The sequence below is a fragment of the Pinus tabuliformis genome, chromosome 2_1 (assembly GCF_031772625.1).
Source record: "Pinus tabuliformis cultivar Carrire ecotype Pingquan chromosome 2_1, CPIR1, whole genome shotgun sequence".
Lineage (NCBI taxonomy): Eukaryota > Viridiplantae > Streptophyta > Pinopsida > Pinales > Pinaceae > Pinus > Pinus tabuliformis.
In genome coordinates, this window is record NC_142299.1 from 684,471,644 (window position 1) to 684,491,746 (window position 20,103).

The following is a 20,103-nucleotide window of genomic DNA, read 5'->3' on the forward strand; positions in this document are numbered from 1 at the left end:
CACTTCTCTGAAGAATAGCTCGCCTACCTGTGAGGTTGAGGGTCTAGCAGAATGGCAAAGAAGTGCGTAAACTTTGTCAATCTGTTGACCACCACATAGATGCAATCTTCGCCATGTACTATAGGCAACCTCGTGATGAAAACCATCGAAATACTCTCCCACTTCCCCTCGGGGATAAGAAGAGGCTGCAATAGCCCAACAGGGTGTGTCTGCTCACCCTTGTTCCTCTGGCATGTGTCACACTCCCAGACGTGCCTCAAAACATCATCCTTGAGGCCCTTCCATGAGAAGCGCTCCCTGATAGCCTTGTATGTCTTGGTGAACCCCTGGTGTCCGGCCAATGGTGAGTCATGGGCAACCTACATAATCTTCTCCCTCAGTTGGGAGTTGGGCACCAAATAGATCTGATCCTTATAGTAGATCACCTCGTTCATCACCTTGTATCAGTCATATGGGACCGTGCCATCAAGAACCTCGCGTGCATGGCGATCTTTGGAGTACTCAACTAGTAACTGCACCCTCTAATCTGGGGCAAGGCTCATGAGCGATATGGTAGTTGACCTCCTAGACAATGCATCTGCAACCATTTTTGCTGGCCCTTGACATACTCAATGTCAAAATCATACGCCTATATCTTGCTTACCCATTTTTGCTGCCTCTCCTACATCTGTTTATGCTCAAGGAAAAAACTGAGACTGTTGTGATCTGTCTTCGCCCTGAATCTGTTGCCCACCATGTACTATCTAAACTTGGCCAAGGCATGCATGATGGCCAACATCTCTTTGTCGTAAATGGAATACAACCACTCATAGGGAAGTAGATTCCGGCTCTCGAAAGCAATTGGGTGTACCCGTTGCATCAAGACCGCCCCTATGCTCATCACCAGTTTGAGGTGCTCAAAGGCCTCATGCGCCTCGTTTGTGCACTCAAACACGCCCTTCTTGGTCAGATCAGTGATGGAACCCCTTCACGAACTTTCTAATAGGTGCAAATGCCCAAGAATCCCCACAACTCTGTCACACTCCTAGGTGTAAGCCAGTGCAAAATGGCCCTGATCTTCTCTTGGTGCACCAACACCCCATCTTCTCCAATGATGTGCCCCAAGTAGAGCATCTCTGTGAGCCCAAACTCGCATTTGGACAGCTTCATGTAGAATTGCTGTCCCTCCAAGATCTTGAGCACCTCTTCTAGATGTTGCAAGTGCTCCTCCCAGATCAATATATCGTCAACGAAGAAAATAATGTAACGCCTTAGTTGCCCATGAAACACATGGTTCATGCAAGAATGGAATGTGGCTGGTGCGTTGGTTTGCCCAAAGGGCATCACCAAAAACTCGAAATTCCCATAGTGGCAGCAGAAAGCCGTCTTGGGAATGTCTTGCTCATGCACCCTGATTTGGTGGTACCCTGAACGCAGATCTATCTTAGAGAAGTACTTGGCTCCTATAAGTTCATCCATAAACTTGTCAATCTGGGGAACGGGGTACCTGTTCTTCAAAGTCTTCTTATTGAGGGCCCTGTAATCAATGCACATCCTCAGCATACCATCCTTCTTCTTCACCAGGACAACTGATGAATCGAAGGGGCCAAAACTGGGCCTGATGTGCCCCAATGCCAACAACTCTTGAATGGCTCGCTCAGTCTCATCCCGGTAGGCCTTGGGATGTTTGTAAGGGGTTGTGATGACTGCTTGTACCCCTGGCTCTAGCTCAATGTTGTGCTCAAACCCTCTGTCAGGTGGTCGTCCTAGTGGGATGTCCTCAAACAATGCATGCTACTTGTCCGAGATGGCTTGAATATCTGGATGGGGTGGTTCAGGCTGGTCACCAGCAACCATCTTATCTCAACAATGAGGTGTTTGGCTAAGATTAGAACAAATTTGGTTCACTAATATTCTAGAATCTCTAGAATTCATTTAGATTTCTAAGTCTAGAAATTATATAAAATTCTTTCACTTTTATTTATTTCAGTGAAATTAGAAGATGGTATTATTTCCCACTTTTACTAAGTGGTTAGTAGAAGTTGTTTCAAACTACTTTTTGCACGTTCACACTTAACTTGCTTGAGCAAAAAAATGGTATTTGAGTCGACAATAGACTTTTCGCATCCACTTGAACTATCAAAGGACAAAAGCAGCTCATAGTGGGTGTTATGGAGATAAGAGTTTCTTGTCTATGACCTCATAACACTTTGTCATGGACATTTTAGTATTTTTAATAAATGAAGTATTGAACAATCTTGCATGTTAGGAAAGTACTTCAATTTTGGACTTTACGTTGTAGGAATTGGACTTGTGATAAATAATGATGAAATGTCATGTAATTGAAAAATGTCTGACAGACATTCTCAAGTTATTTTATAAGGCTTTCATTTTTGGAAGCATTTCCTTATGAGAAAGATCCACATTCCCATATTTTTTTTTGAAGGGTTGCATTGGTGCTTCCAGATTGTGTATGTGATATGCTGTTGACCTACTCGTTTGGTCACTTGTGGACACTAATAAAATTATCTAATCAAAAATCTAGGTTTCAGGGTTATTTCCGAATCAGTAAGGGTCCATCAAGACAATATCTCTAAGGAGCAATAGTTTGAGTGAAATATATGGCACAAAACATGCATCCAATGCACACTTGATGTTTGGTGAGAAGCAAGAGGTGTTTCAGGGAAAGCATTAACAATTAGTTGTCATTTCTATTGCACCTATGGTGTTCAATTAGAGGCAATAGGAGAAAAATGGAGATCATTCTCAATCATCTAGGACTAAGGTTCAACTTTTTCTAAGCAATGGGAAGAGGTTATCATATGATCCTGATTTCTAGAATTGGAAATGAAATTCTATTTTTGTATTCTCTGTTGAAATTTCCATACACCCTAGGTCTGGTCTATGACTAGACTAGCACATAAACACACTAGCAGTGCTCAACCATGAACAACTTTGCACAACGGAAAATATCAGTAGTGAAATCAATAACAGTACACAAGATATATAGGCCCAAAACTTGTTATTATTAGTCCATCAATGAAACAATCATAGGGCTCCCGTACTAGGGATCATGGCCCTTTAGAAACCTTAATACAAACTAGAATATATAGTATACAATAAAAATACATCTAGGGCTGAGGTCTAATCCTTCAGATCCTCATTTTCCCATAAATACAGAGACAAATAACTTGCTGCTTGACTCTCCTTAGCAATCAACCGTTTCAGTCCTCCTGTCCATTGTTCCTAGTTGTCCTTTGCCTCTAATATTCACACAGTGATCAAGCTCCCTTTAGATCACTGTCAAACTGCTGCTCACAGAGGAAATACTCCTTTAGACCTCTGTACTAAATCAGCACTGCAAACCCCTTCTGTTAGTTCCTCCTTGCTCCAACAGACTTCACTTTTGCAGCCATTAATCAACCAGCCTCTTCCTTAGCTGCTACCAAATTCATTTCAGCCTCTGCTGATCTTCATGGCTGTGATCTAGTCCCTCGGACCTACAGCCCACTTGATCAGACTGTTGGTCATCTAATGCAGCGACTCCCGAGGCTCCTTATTAGCTTGCTGTCCACTCAGCAAGTGCTATTCACACCTACCGTAGCCTTCTTCCCAAGCTTTGCTCCAACTCGGCCTGTTATACAGGTCTGAGGTCTGTGTCCTCGTTCCTGAGGCTTTGCAGTGTCTTCCCACCAACTTCGGACCACCTTTCCAGCTGCGGCCTAACCCAGGCAGCTCCGGCCTCACTTCTTATGATCTCGGCCACATCTCTTACCCCTGTTGAGCCTAGGATCAGACTTTTCTTGGCTGCAGCTCAAACTAGGGCTCAGGCCAGCCCTGCAGCCCTTCTGTTCACCCTTAGACAGACCATAAAACAAACTCAGCTCACTTCTGTTCACTAGTCTGAGGCCTTTTGGCCCTCCTGTACACAGATCTGAGGCCTTTCGGCCCTCCTGTGCACAGATCTGAGGCAGTTTGGCCCTCGTTTAGGGCTGCAGACCTCTCTATCCACAGAACAGAATTTTGGCCAGCCTCTCCTTCTCGTTCAACAGACAGAAAAACACCTTGGTCTCTTCTTGGATGCTACTCGTCCTCTCCTTATATAGATCAGCTACCAAACTTGGCCTCTTGTCTTCTGTGGTTCTTATTTTGAGTTCTGCAGTCTTCTTAGGTTTTTTCAGTCCACACATGTGGTCCTTCACAAGTGTGATTAGTCCTCTCCATTGACCTCTTATTTATAGTTGATCATGGGGTTTAAAGTTTAAACCCCAACTGTCATGTCCCTTGGCCTAGCTGGCCGACCTGAGCCTACATGACTTAAAAAACAAATTAAAATTATTTTCCTGGTTTTAAACCCACATTTTGGGTCCAAAACCCCCAGGCTTGGGTACTTCGCCCACAACTTCTATTTTGTGGGTTTTCTCCGCTCAGAAATACCTTCCGAGCTATCCAAATTTCAACATTCTCCAATATTTTTTATAAATAAAATACATCCTTGAACTATTAACATGATCAAAATATATACATAGCTGGCTTTTATACAAAAAAGAGCAGGTTGTAGACGTGGTTGCCACAAGCACTATCACAGCTTAAAAATTGAGATGCTTGATTACCAAAAACACCCATAAGTCCTCTCGATTTCCCCTAGGGCTATACAAAAATATCCAATTTACATGACAAACAAAAGATGGCCCTTAGCTCGAGCACAAACACAAACACAAACAAAATTATTAAGCTTAGTAGGGAGGATTCCAACATCAGGTAGTGGGTCATCATTGTTGTTGGGGGTTGTCCCCCAACCAGTACTAGTGGGCAACATCTGTAATGATTGTTTCTAGCCGTTGTTGCTGGGCCAGGTTACTTTTCAAAATTTAGCCTTAGATATGGCAAGTAATCTCCATTATCAATATGAATGACACTATTTAGCAGGCATTTACTGTGTGTTATATAAGGAGATATTACAAGGATATATGCGCACTTTTTAGCTTAATATTGCTGGGGATGGTTGTTTGAAGATAATGCACGTTGTAGACTGTAGATGTTACTACTATTTATTTAGGGACTTGTGCTAACCTTCTAAGAGATCCTAGGTAAGGTTGTTGAAAGCTAGTTTAGTAGTATATTTGCTTTTGGTAATGCCATCTGACAGCATTACATAGGATTTGTAAGCGATCACCCCTGATTTCAAATTGAAAGGTTCCTTTAAGTAGAGATCTACAGTCTGCAAGGGTTGGAGTTTAATTGTTTTAGTTGGAGTAAACACTTGTTTCGGTCCATGGGGAGCTATGAAACCCATCTACCCATCATCATGGTCCTGCTTCAAAACAGGGAGCTATCAATCTCAGCCAAAAACCATATTGTTCCAGGGCTTGATGCCCACCAGCTTTTCAACCTGGGTCAATTTACATGGCAGCAACCTGTCTCAACCTCTAGACCAGAGCCCGGCAGACATCTTCAATGACTGGAATTGACTTTGTTCAAGTATATTATATATTTGTATATTGTTCAACTTATTTAATTATATTCTTTTAACTATCTTGTTATTAGTCATTTATTGTGATTCTTTTAGTATTCGTTGCTTGATAATGCATTTTTGGTTGGCTGTACTATGCTGAGGTGTAGGTTTGTATTGTCAAATTTATAGCTACTGAGAAATTTGATGCAATGTATTAATTTCTGCAGAGACATAACAAAGATATTACTACACAAGAGGACCCTTTTGATCCTCTCACAGACCAAATTCCAGTGAAGCCTGTAACATTTGTGGAGGGTGCTTCCTACAGTGTTGTTATATTTGCCGGGTTGGCTATTGCTGGTGCTGCTGCATATGCTGTATTTAAAGAGCTTATCTTTCAACCTAAAGAGTGAGAGTTTCTTACTTTCTTCTTCCTTATACTTCTGTCACTTCAATCTATGGCTTTTATATTATTGTCATAAATGCTTGCAGAATGGATGGATATTTCCTACAAATTTATTTGAGATTATTCAATGTCAGTTCGCTTCAGCTTATAGTGCACACGTTTTGTCCATGTTTCATCCATTGGTAAATTACTAGATTGTCGTGACATGTATAGTATTCACAAGACACCTTAGCTTGTTACCATATTGAAGTTTTACTGACATCTAATTTCTACATTTATTGGCTGGGAACATATGAATCTCCTTGTTGTTAGAGTCTTCATTGCTGTTACGAGCAATTTTGCAAACATCGACATCGGGATAAAATCGACAAGGTTCCAGAAAACCAAAAAGTGTAAAAATTGCGAAAATATCGGTCAAAATCGGCAAAATTAAGATACCACCAAAATATCGCTAAAAATGGCAAACATCGACTAGGAAAAACAATCGCAAAATTGGGATGTTTGCAACACTGGTAATGGGTTAGTTCTGTTCTTTGCTAGACATTGCAACAACTCCTTTGTCAGCATTTTGTGCTTCTTTATCCATGCATAGTGTTGCAACAAAATCTAGCACCTGCAGAAGTGTAAAATTGCAGGCTACCAAACTGTCACCTTAGTAGCTATTCCTATTTCTTTAGGTTGGCTAGTCACCAAGAAAAGGGGGATATCCCTGAATAGGATTGATAAAGCTATGGACTGGAGGCTCTAGGTGATTCTTGAAGAGTGAGGCTCAAGAAAAGATGAATGGTGTGAGAACAAAAGTTGATGGAAAACCCCAAGACTAGCACCTACCAAATCTTGGCGAAATGGAGTCAAAGAGACATGGATATAAGAGGGTGAATACATTAATGTGTAAGGAAAAACAAGAGTTTCTATACATACTACAAATCATTGTTATCTTTCTGAAAACAATTGCAGAATTTAACTTTGGAAAGTTAGGGGTGCCATTATTAAGCATTGTTATGAAGGTGATGTCATATTATCCTAGCAACAAGTAGGTTTGTTAGATGCAGGCTTAACACAACAACGATGGAAATAAGAGGGAACACATCCTCACATTACACCATCCAAATGAATGATACTTCATTGCAAGGCCTTCATAACATACTACAAGTGTTTCCTACAATAATAAACAACATATGAAAAATAGTGTAAAGATAAATGCTTGGCATGAAATAGAAGTAATACCTCCAATCTTCCATTATGCCTCCCAAAGTAATGTACAATGTAGCCCAAAGGGAGAGATCCTCAATGACTACCTCTTCAAATGGAGAGAAAGATTTTCTTTATAGAAGTGGGTTCTTCTCTCTTACAATAAAATACATTATTCTCCAACTAACTCCATGAAAAGTCAAAGTAATATTATAATATCGAGTTGTTAGATCCACCATCAATCAATGTTTGACCATTTCAAATGGATACATGATCTCCATATTCTCTAAGAGACGTTGTCACATCCTAAAACAGGAAGGAAAATAGAATACATATCCCCAAGAAAGGGTGCACCATCAAAAATAGGCATAATACCATGTCAAGATGTCAAATGATCCACATATAATGCACCATTTGAGGTGCTGGCATACAAAAATACAATAGAATATCTTTAACATGGGAGGATGTGCTCCAAGATCCACTTACAAGAGATCACTAAGTGCACCCTTCAAGATGCATGAGTGATAAAACAATAAAATACTTCTTGTAGGAGAATGTTCCATATTCACTATCCAGAAATAGCAGGTGGTCAATGAGATGGATTGCAGGTGTGAAATAAATATCATGAAGCATGTGTGGGTCATGTTAGCGCTCAAACTAGCAGGTGTCCTAGGAGGGGCTCCTATAGAGCAACTACTAGGTCAAAGGAAACAATAGAGCAATAGCCCATTGTCACCTCAGCTAAGGATCCTTGCTTTTTACAGAGTTTCAATGTTGGGAGGAGACACGGTACAAGGGGAATCACTATATGAATAGATCGATAAGAGGATAGGAAGTGATTCCTAAGGCCCATTCAGAAGAGAGACTCAATTATATGGCTTACTTGCTCGGGAAGCAAGGTGACATGCTTTCTACTAAGGGTTAAGATGATTCTCAAGGCTAGGGTTTGGGAATATATCTTGTAAAGATGATTCCAAGGCCTAGAAATCCTAATGGAGGATTGGTCTTCGATATCTCTAGAAGAGCTGGGAAGTGCGAAGTCTACTGTTGGAAGGAGAAAAGGAGTGCGAGTTTGGGGGAGTCTCTAGAGAAGAAGAAAATTGAGCTTTTGGCCTCTCTCTCTCTCTCTCTCGTGGTCTAGTTTGGGAGATCGAAGTCTCCTAGGGTTTTGTTGCTGCCAGAAACTGCATGTTGCTGGAAACTGTTGCCTAGTCGAAGTTGCTAGAAGGGGTCGAAGATCTTGGAGGCTGACATGGTGTGGAGGGAAAGTCTGGTCTTGGTCTAGGGTGAAGAGTCTCAAGGAATACTATTGAAAGGAAGAATTATCTTGACTTGGTTTTCCCCTCGAGGGGGGTTTTTCCCTGGCATGTGCCTATATCTTGTGTCTCTTGTTTTGTGATCTTCATGTATATATAATTGCTTGATGAAAGATAAGATAATATAGAAGTAAAAGAAGCCAACACACTCACAAGTAATTATCAAGAAAGGAGAATCAAGCCCTAATATAATATCTTTGATTTTCCAACAAGAGGGAGCTAATAGTCCCATACAATCTCGAACAAAATGGAGTTGCAGAACAAAGAACCATCCATTGAAGAAGTGTAAAAGCAATGTTGCATGATCAAGATCTACCAAAAGTTCTGTGGAGATAAGCCACGAAGACAGTTGTATACATTCAAAATCGAAGTCCCCACAAGTCACTGGATAACAAGAGTCTCGAAGAAGTATTCATTGGGAAGAAACCAATTGTAGATCCTCTCCGAATTTTTGGTTGTCCTGTATATATTCATATACCGAAGGACACAAGAAAGAAGTTGGATCCATCAAGCATGAGAGGAACATTTATTGACTACAACAACTCCTCTAAGGCCTATAGAATATACATAAAGGAAGGACATTGTATAGAAGTCAATCAAGATGTCATATTTGACGAAAGTATTGCATTCAAGAAATCAAAGGAGCTTTGCATGGACTCTGATGATGAAGAACTTCCAATATTTGAAGAAGAAGTTGACAAGGAAGAAGGAGAATCTCACCTTGAAGATGAAGGTCCCAGTGAACCTATTCAACATGTGGTCATCCCCGAATCAAGAAAGAGACCTAACTAGTTGAAGTCTACACTACTTGATGCAGAAGGTCATGGAGCAGATCAAGGCGTATTCAGGGAAAGCAAGAAGCCCAAACGATATTCTGGGTATGCAACATAGATGAAAAAATTAATAGAAGCAGAACCATCCACATTTGAAGAAGCTGTCAATCATAAAGAATGGAAGGATGCCATGAGTGAAGAATATCAATCTATAATGAAGGATGGAGTTTGGGAGATCGTACCTAGGCCCAAAGACAAATATGTGGTAACTTCCAAATGGATCTATAAGATCAAACATATAGAAGATGGAAGTATCGACAAGTATAAGGCAAGATTTGTGGCTAGGGGCTTCTCTCAACAAGAAGGCATCGACTATGAAGAGACATTTGCTCGGACAACAAGGTATACAACTATTTGTTCATTGGTCTCTTTGGCAGCATCGATGGGTTGTAACATCCGCCAAATGGATGTCAAGACTGCATTTCTGAATGACGCAATTGATGAGGAAGTCTACATAGAACAACCCTTGGGATTTGAAGTCAAAGACAAAACGACATATGTTTGTAGACTGAAGAAGGCATTATATGGCCTCAAGCAAGCTCCAAGGGTATTGTATGCTAGGATGGATGCATACCTACAAAGATTAGGATTCAGAAAGAGTTTTGCTAATCCAAACCTTTATATCAAGGTTGTGAAGGGAGAACCGATAATCATTCTTCCATATGTAGATGATCTTCTCTTGACAGGTGTAGAAGGTCGAATTGAAGAATGTAATAAGCAACTAGCAACAAAATTTGACATGAAGGATCTGGGCTTGATGCATTACTATTTAGGACTAGAAGTCTAGCAAGGACTTGATGAAATCTATCTGGGTCAAGGGAAGTATGTGATCAACATGTTGAAGAGGTTGGACATGATGGATTGCAAACTAATGACAACTGCAACTTGAAATGGCTGAGGAGTTCCGAATCAAGCCCTGTGGATCCTTCCAAGTATAGACAACTGATTGGCTCACTGATGTAATTGGTGAATACTCAACAATACATATGTTTTGCAGTAAATGTTCTCATTCAATTCCAAGGGGAGCCAAAGCATGATCATTGGGTAGTAGCAAAGCATATTCTGAGATATTTGCAATGAACCATCCGTTACTGCCTAAAATATGATAGGAGGAATAATGTCCACTTGATGGGATATAATTTCGACTGGGGAGGCAGTGAACAAGATGGAAGGAGCACTACAGAAGGATGTTTCAATTTGGGATCCTCCATGATCTCATGGATGAGTAGAAAGCAAGATACAATTTCTTTGAGTAGTGTTGAGTTATATTGCAACCTGTGAGGTAAGTAGAGAAGTGGTTTGGTTAAGGAAGCTGCTATTCGATCTATTTGCAGGACCTATGGACCGTACAATGATACATTGTGATAACACCAATTGTATACGATTGTCTAAAGACCCAATATTTCATGTAAAGACAAAGCATATCAACAAGTATCACTACATTCAGAAGCTAGTAAAAGATGGGGTATTGCAACTACAATATGTCTCCATTGATGAATAGGTAGCTGACATATTGACAAAATCTCTTCCTAATAAGAAGCTTGTGTATTTGAGAGACAAGCTTGGTTTGGTTGATTTATCCTCCCTAGTTGAGAGGGGGAGATAGGCACATCATTCTTGTTTCCACTTGGGAAGACAAAATTGAGGATTGGGTAATCATCTGACATCTGATACTCTTTGAGGATGAGGTAGGGCATCCAAGATAAGAGTAGTCGTGGTTCGATATTCTTTGAGGACTAGCTATCGAAGATAAGAATAGTACAAAAGAAGGTCGGCTCTGTGAACACCCGGGTGGAGTATGAACTTTGAGAGACAATGATGATGGTGTCTATAAATCATTGGTCTCGCCAACATTGTGCTCTGATCTTGTGGAGAGATAGAGCTGTTAATCAAGGCCTTGCTATGTGACAATGTTGGTTTATATGATGCTAGACAGATGGGTTACCAGTTTGACTCTTCTTATGAGATTTCTTTAGATTGAGAATGTCCATGTACCATCTATGAATACCTCCCTAGTTAAGAGGGAGTGTTGAAAAATGTGTAACTAGATTCGGTCTTCATAAATATAAAATGTACTTTTGATTCTTGTAAATTGTAAAATGAAAGAGAAGTATTATTATTGTTTTTGGAGCATGGGTTTCATGCTCAAGGTCTTTTATTTTATAGGTCAAGCACCCATTGAGTGCTTCTAGGGTTTGTCCTAGAACAAGAAGTCGAAAGAGTCATTGTCATAAGTTGAAGACCCCATTGGGCACATTGTAACTTGTAAAGAAAATTATTTTTGTCTTTAAAAGTGTCTAAATACCCTCCAAGTCCAAGTTGCCCTGTCAGCTGGCAAGTTAGCCTAAAAGGAAGAGCCATGTCCACCTTGAAGAGCCTATATATAGGATGAAACTCGTTCTCCTTGAGACAAATTCATCCATCTCTCATTCTAGCAATGAATGAGGAAGAAGAAGGCAACGAAGAAGGAAGAGGACAAAGAAGATCTTGTTTGGGCTATTTCTTTCTCACACGTGCTAAGGAGGACTAGGGTTTCTGCAACAGATCTAGGGTTTTTATCTACAAGTTTGATCTTGGAGAAAAGAAGACAAGAAGGTCAAGCGAAGGTCACCAAGGGTCATCCTCAAGCCCCAAAAGTCAGAGAAAGGCAAGTGAAGGTCAAAGGAAGGCTCAGAAGGCAGACCGAATCTCACACATGTGGCAGCAACAATTGCAGGGGGGCCGGAATTTCAGATCTGCAGTGGACGCCGGAAATTCTGCAGTAGAGGGTCGAAGAGGTTGGACTTGGTCTTGGAGGGTATTGGTCTCAGTCTTAAGGTCTTGGAATTCGTCAATTGAAGAATCTATAAGGAAGAGGAGATTTGCGGGTTTTCATCTCAAGTGGAGAGGTTTTGGCCTTGGCTTGTAGCTTATGTTTTGTGTTCTTGTTCTTCTTGTTTTAACTTTTTGGTAGCTGTTTGATGATACACACATAATAATAAGTAACAAAGCTAATAAGTAAAAAGATATCACAAGCAGTTATCAAGTAAGAGAAATAACTTTAATCTTTCCCCTTTAGATTTCTCAACATGACCTCCTGCAACTCTGAATTTTTTGCACGTGTGAGATTTTCTAGGTCAGATTCTCTCTCTTTTGAGTTCGCTCTTCTTCTCCTTTTGATTTGACTTTTTTCTATTAACTTTCTCGCTGATTTTTTTAGCTCCTTGCACAAGAGATCGAATTTACTTGGATGTCGTCAAATGATTCAAGCTCTCTTCTATATATACCCTTTTCTAGGGGTTGAATAGGCCTCTCCTAGGCCAACTTTTGCTGGAAGGGCCGACTTGGGCTTGTAGGGACAAATTTGACATTTTTACTTAAAATAAAATTCTCTTTTCTCTTGTCAAAATCCAAATGGGAGTTGACTTCAAAACTTATGACAAATACTCTTTTGACTTGACAAACCCTAGAATCATGAAGAACATGCTTGACCTAGTGAGAAATCAACTTAAGCATGAAAGCCATGCTTGAAAATAATAATTCTTTTTCTTCTTTTTACAAAAATATACAATGTCATAACTCATAAGTACAAAGGTCATTATGAAGACCGAAACTAGTTACATTTTCCAACACACTTGACCTGCACTTTGAGGATTTGTCTTTACATTTATCTATGTTAGTAATGGTAGCATACAATTAAAGGAAGCAACAATTTCGGTCTTGTTTGGCTGATAATCTCAAGAGAAATATTTCATAAATCTTTTTGGATTGTGATTCTTATTTATGGTGGTGATTCAAACTTTGAATTGCAATTGATCCCATGTTTGAATCTTTTTGCTTAGTCACCCAAGTTTGACCTAGGCCACTTCTGTGCATTCACTCTAATAAATGATGTGCAACTTGGTGTGAACTTCTGAAAGAATATGGTATAATCTTCAGCTTTGTAGGGTTGTATGCTGAACGACAGATGATGTTGAGTAGGGTCAGTTAAATTCATAGCCTGAATTTGTTCCTCTTTGATATACTATATATACATTTAAATTTCAGAGTTTCACACATTCAAAATAGAGATTGTTTTTTTACTGATAATTCCACAGGAATGTCTGATTATGAACCATATATTCTTTTATTTGCTGTCCAATTCTTTTTGTGATATTTGACTCAAACTTGTAATGCCTGTAAACGTGAACATTGTAACATTTGGATATATTGCTTGGATGTTCATTGTTTGTATTCTCTTGATATTTGGGGCAGGTACAAGATATTTGGAAAGGCTTTGGAAAGAGTGCAGCAGGATAGCCAGGTTAGTTGAAATATATCTTTTGCCCCATGCAGTTTTACTTTGGGTCTGAATGTAGAGTCTAGACTTGGCTACAGGAATTTCGAATTTTCTGAATCCTTGTATTTCAGGTTAAAGTGCGAATAGGATCTCCCATCACTGGTTATGGCCAAGAGAGTAGGAATCGGGCTGCTCGCCAACGGATTCCAAATAGAACATGGACTGATGAAGATGGAGTTGAACGTGTAGAGGTAAAATCTCAATATGGAAAGAAAGTGAAATTCATGACTCACAGGAAGTTAGTATGGTGACAATTTTTTGCTATTGAACCACTTTTTATGTTGTATACTACTTCAGTAGTGTATTCATAGGCTTGTATTTTGGAATACACTTGTTAATTTCTGTAATAGAGGTCACAATTTCTCTTGTATATAATCATATAGGACGTGTGTCATAAGTCGTCATTCACTGAACCATTCAATGCCAGCTCTGCTACCCAAAACTGAATTCAATAAGATTGTTATTCTGTTCAAGCTTACAACCACTTGTATTGAGTATAATTACTCAAGTAAAACTTGTTAATCAATAGGCACCTCCTCCCAACAGTCTCATCCCTTCATACTGTATACGTGACCTAACCCTGCGTTCAATATCTATAGTCATCTTTATCTGTACAAAAGACATCAATTATCACATTCATTTTTATTAGCTTTATAGTTTTTCATCATTGTCCAATCAATTCTGGATATTTGATTAAATGAACCAGTTTGGTTTGTAGCAGTGGTATTGGAGCCTCTCTGGGGTAACACTTACCTGGGAAAATTTGAGGCCCTTGGCCCGTGGCCAAAATTGTCTGTTAGTGGCGAAAGACCCCTTTGGCTTGTGTCTAATTTTTTTTTCTGACATTTAATTTGAATGACCAAAAACAAAACAATCTGAAGCATGAATCACTGTGAGTCTTATCAGAAGAATCACTGTGCTTAGATTCTATAGCAGTGTACTAAAGTTAGTGGCATCAGAATTATTGAGTACCATAAATTTTGACATCCATATAATTTTACAAGCAGTAAACATATCGACCATCTGAGAAAGAATTTGAACAGCTGTATTCCTATCCATAGCAGTGGTCCAAATTGATATCACAAAATGTACCTGTTCAAATTTTTTATTTGAGGTATTGGACGAGAGATACTATTGTCTATACAAAAATATTGTGGACTGCAAAATCTTTACATCATATCAGTCCTACCATTGGAAATTTAACTAATCCAGTGTGCTTTGTATATTCATTGTGGCTTGTGTATCTGAGGGTTTAAAAACTGTAAAAACCATCAGTTCTTTACAATCTCTCTGTTGTCTGCTTCCACAACAGTGAGAATAGATATGGCCGCTGCCGCCGTTAAGCTTGAATGATTCTGAAATCAGTGTGGAAACCTGCTCAACCAAAAATAAAATAAACATCAAGAAGAAGATCGGAAGGCTCCATTATCGAAGCAATGAGAAACATAACAAGGGTTACTTAAGTTGGTTAGGTGGAACAAAACACGAGTGAATAAGATTGATTAAATAAGATTTAGGATATATTATCTCAAGGCTATAAGTTATCAGATAAAGTATCCTATTATTATAATTATGTTAAAAAAGAAAAGGGAATATAATTAAAATAAATAAAAGGTACATCTTAATTTAAAAGTGCCAAGCTCCAGTCCGTTCATAAAGCAGGGAAGCAATTTAGTAATTATGATATCAATGAGTCTGATGGCTTATACAATAGAGTCTAGATGAAGCATAATTTGGGTCAAAGAATTAAAAACATATTTTTGAGATATAGCCACAAAGAAATGACAGAAAACAAATTAAAATAGCCTTGACAGTCCTGCATGTGATTGATCGGTTTATGCGGTTTGATGAAAAAACTAGAAATTTGTCAGTAAAATGGTCAATTTTTATTCTTTCTCAATAGATTCTTAGATAGCAAAGAACATTACAAATATAGAAGAACAAAGATCTCAAAGATACACTTGCATCACTACAGGACATCCAAGCGTCCCTTGACAGAATAAAAAATGACATTTCATACCATATGCCAAATAGATAAATCATTGAATTCAATAAAGTTGTAAATGAAATTGTAGTACAAACCTTTACCTCAAAAGATAAGTTGATAAGCAATACATCCAAGATCCATCAATGAATTTTTGATCCCTTTTTCAAAATCAGTTTTGTAATGTTCCCTATGAATTGATTGCCTAAGGGAGGAAAGTAGCCTATCCAACCCCCTAGGCTATGGTCAATGGATAAAGGGGAAACCCATTATCCAATACTTTTGGGGCAACATTGGGTAAATTGGTGTAATTGGGGCAAAACTTGTGAAGGAAGTCAAAATTGGGGCTAAGTGGAGGGAAATTTGTAAGCCCTCACATTAAAATAAGGAGCAGAGATCCCAAAAGGAATCTATAAATAAGAGAGGAGAAGTCATTTTCTCATTCATGGATTGATTAGAAATTTCTGTTTTGTGGGCTGAGGCTCTGAGGGTTTTAAGACCCCTTCTTTCTTTTGATTGGTTTCAGTGGTGATGATCCCACCCTAGCCAATCCCCTCTCTTTATCTCCACTGTTTGGCATAATTTTCTGAAGCACTTTTATCTGGTCTTTTTGGCAAGCAAGGAGATTTCTGTGGGATATTGGCTTGAAAAAACACACTGTCTTCTGTGACAACGTGAAGGTTTCTGTGGATTAATCCTGTGGCATGCCTATGGCAAATCAAAGGTGCTAGGAAGGATACTTGTGCGGTTCGCTAGGGCTTACCCTGTGACAAAATCATGAGGCAAAGCAAGAGCCCTTCACCACTCTAGCAGATCAAAACTCGGACTCCAAGTCAGCAGTTTCCTGTACAGCATTTAACGTTGTAGCAGTGACCTACAACCAGACAGGAGTCTACCACCACGCAAGAGTTTAAGGCGGAATTGAAAGCGAGAGACACCCTGTGGCAACAAGGGTTCCCACAACAGACTATAGCCTCTGAGGCGATTAGGAAGGCTGCATCATACCCTCGGAACTTGTAACGGACTACTAATGTGGCAGCAGAGGGTGGATTAGCAAGGATCATAGGCTCCAGTTGGAATCAGTGTCGAGGTTTTAGAGCCACCATATACACTGTGGGAAGCTACAGCGGGTCGGCCAGCTCAGCTAGAGCATCCCTGGAGTAGCAGAACTAAGAGAGGTCACTGTTAAGCTGTTTTCTCAGTTTACAACCAACCATGTAACTTAGTTAATGGGTCAGATTTAGTGGTTAGGGTATTACCTGTTGTAGCAATCATATATAAACTGTTAGCGTTGATACTGGAGGGACGGCCACTGTTATGGATGCTATACAACCAGGTCTACTGGTGTAATAGCCCCTGTTAATTTAAAACTGATGTGAGCTATTGTGAATCTACTGCTTGACTATATCATTGTGTACTCTATATCTGTTTGAGATTGAAAGGAATGTTGTGAAAATCGGTATAACTCCTCTCGTGATTTTATAACCCTAAGAGCAAAAATTCCCTAGAGACATTACAATATTGATGACGATTCCCAAAGAATCAAATAAATCTTTTGTGCAGACTGTAGCAATTATATAAAATCAAAATTCAAATGATTACATTAGAATATAAATCAACAAACAGGGATGAACAATTTTACATCTCATGTCCATGACAATTTTCAGAAAATGGAGATAGTGTTCATTGGATCTTCTATGGTACCCACTGAATTCCAGAACCAAGTTTTATGTTGCATTATTTTTGCTACTTCATCTTTTAACAACTACTACTCAGATCTATGTTGTTACTTGTATGTACCCTAGTTTTAGAAACCAGAACTGGGCTTTGAATCGGATCCGGATCAAACCAGATTCAATGAACCAGAATTGAAAAAACATAAAATAATATATTTATAATGAAAAATAATATTTTAAAGATTTCAAACCATGATTCCAAACCATTAGAGACAAAATATGCAAGTTTGCTCATCTATATACCATATAAGGGTGCATATATCAAAATGGCACAAAGTGCAAATGGTACTGCTAGTTTCTTTATCAAATTCAGATTGAGCATGTTGTCAAGCAGAGCTGGAGATATACTTTGAAATCACTCGGAGTGCTTCCCTAATCAGTTCATCGAGCATCCATTCTTTTCTAGCACAGATTTTGTATGCTTGAATATCTAAATCAGAGAGACTAATTTGCTCTATGCAACACAAAATGGAGGGGATAAAATTAAATAACAACGGCTTCTTCAAAATCATCATTTTCCAGCATTATCTTCATGAGGATTAATCACTACATACAAGCATAAAACTGAAATCTGTCCTGTACATTCAATTTCCACTGCTACAGTCAACTATGTCACAAAATCAACTCTGTCCTTCTGTGTCTTCTGAGAATCTGAACCACGAACTTAATTATACAGATACTGTCCATACTAATTTCTAATGATGCTATGAATCTGGACATCCTTACCATGTAAAATATCTGAAGTTTTCTGGCATCCTTACCTTAATGATGCTATGAAACTGCCAAACTGGACATCCTTACCCAAAACCGGATTTTTCAAATGGTTCAATGACTGGGGGTGGCTGACCAACTGGTTTGACCAGTTACTGGTTCAAACTGGCCAGTTTTTACAACTATGGTATGTACATCTTTTTAGTTGCTCGAGGAATTAAGTTGGCAATCTTCATGATGAGTAAAGGTCTTCATATGAGGGGTGGGATGTAATGAATATAATTACATAATTAGACCTAGTTAATCAATAGGAACCTCCTGTCAATGGTCACTTTCCTTTCATACATCACTAACCCTTCATTCAATATTTATATTCATCTTTATGTATATCAAAGAATTCCATCATCACCTTCATTAATATTAAATTATATTTTATACTTGAGGATTTCTCATCATTGTCCTATTTATTTTAATATTTGATTGAATGAATCAGTTTGGTTTGTAGCACCACTTTTTAAAGTTTTGACAACTACAATGGCAGAAAGAACAGTTTGAGTGGTCTCAATGTTAGATATTGGTGCTCAGGAAAGATTATATTTGTGCTTGTTGCAAGTAAAAAAATTCTCTACTACCTAAATAAACTGATTTTTGACAGTTGGATCTTCATCCTTTCTCCTTTGAATATGGAGTTGTCATTTTACATCGTGGTCTTGGTTTTACCAAAGGATTCTATGGAAATTCGTTTTTTTTTTTTTTCGTGGGGTAGCTTGAGTGGGCCTAATGGTTAAGAGGTTGGGCTTTTTTTCAGGAGGTCACAGGTTCAAATCCAGAGTTGGGTAGAGTATGTACATTACCATAAACTTTAGCAGTCAAATTTTTGCCCGGAGGTGGGTCCCTTGTCCCATAAACAAGAGAGTCTCATACACCAATTTGGTGTCTGGCTTGGTCATGACCTTAAAATTAGATTATTATTATTATTATTATTAATATGCAAACATTATGGCTTCTGCCAGGATCACTTATTAATAGTTAGGAACACTTTTATACCTATAAATTAGGTTAAGTATTTGAACAAAGATTAACATTTTACTCTTAAGCAATTTCGTTGTAATGTAACTTGATCTATTATTATGTTGGGTTTAAAGTGAGTACTAGTGACATTGTTGGGTGAACTTTGTGTTGAACTTTTCAAGTTGACTAGGTCTTTGATCTATTATTATGTTGGGTTTAAAGTGAATACTAGTGACATTGATTGGTGAACTTTGTGTTGAACTTTTCAAGTTGACTAGGTTTTTTCTTTCAGGTGAACTTTTACATTCGTGGTCCACATGGAGCTGGTAAAGTCTACAGCGAAATGTTCAAAGATAAAACGGATAAGAACTGGAAGTTCACATATTTAATTGTGGATGTCACTTCGCCCTCCAAGGCACAGTTAATGCTGGAGTCATATGTTCCAACTTGATGTATGAATTAAATTTTGCATCTCTATTGGCATAAATAGTTTGGGAGGCGAGTTGGTTTTGCCTTTCCCATATTTTTTTAAGATATCACTCACATAATGAAAATTTATCTTGTTCCTTATCGTTTGCTTAGTGTGGCTATGCTGTTTTGTCTACATTTTACGATTATGCCGAATTTTGGAGCATTGCTGATTTTTTTACTCAAGATGCAAGAAATTTCAAGGCATTATTACCTATTTTTGTGTCGTAGGGCATTAATTCTTCAAAATCTATTCATTAATACTTGTTTCAAATCTATGTGGTTAGGACAATTCACTGGCACTTTTCGAAAGTGCCATGCACTATTTGTAAATATTCCTGTAATTTAGTGGATGAAAATAAATTAGATTTGACCAGATTAGAGGTGTCACGTATTATCAGACCAGGGTAGGTTTTTTTTGGTTTAACTTTGGGTATTTGCAATAGTCCTGGAAGCCCTCTCGCCTGTAATAACCATGATTTAATTAACTTGAAATTTGTTCGTTGCATGTAAGCAATAAGAAGATTGCGATGATACCTTTTTATCCCAAGGAAAACCTTGCTGAGATACCCAAAGGATGCTTCCCTAGTCAAATCTAAGTTTGACTCAACTAAAATCATGTTTGTGATTTTGACTTGCATCTATACGACCTCCAAATCAAACATGAGTTAGATGGACTTGGTAAGTTGGCCTCA

The 20,103-nt window shown here is 38.7% G+C and overlaps 1 protein-coding gene across 2 annotated transcripts in view; it reads left to right on the forward strand.

Annotated features, from left to right (window-relative positions):
• The window catches only part of LOC149202452 (putative mitochondrial import inner membrane translocase subunit TIM21), a 194,648-nt gene extending 175,138 nt beyond the window's left edge, over window positions 1–19,510 (forward strand). For both annotated transcript variants that reach the window (XM_089403176.1, XM_089403175.1), the window contains 4 exons: window positions 5,662–5,843; window positions 13,414–13,462; window positions 13,570–13,689; window positions 19,233–19,510. In XM_089403176.1, the coding sequence (XP_089259302.1) occupies window positions 5,662–5,843; window positions 13,414–13,462; window positions 13,570–13,689; window positions 19,233–19,391 (510 nt within the window). In that variant the 3' untranslated portion in view covers window positions 19,392–19,510. The remainder of the gene's footprint in view (window positions 1–5,661; window positions 5,844–13,413; window positions 13,463–13,569; window positions 13,690–19,232) is intronic.
• The last annotated feature ends 593 nt before the right edge of the window (window positions 19,511–20,103 follow it).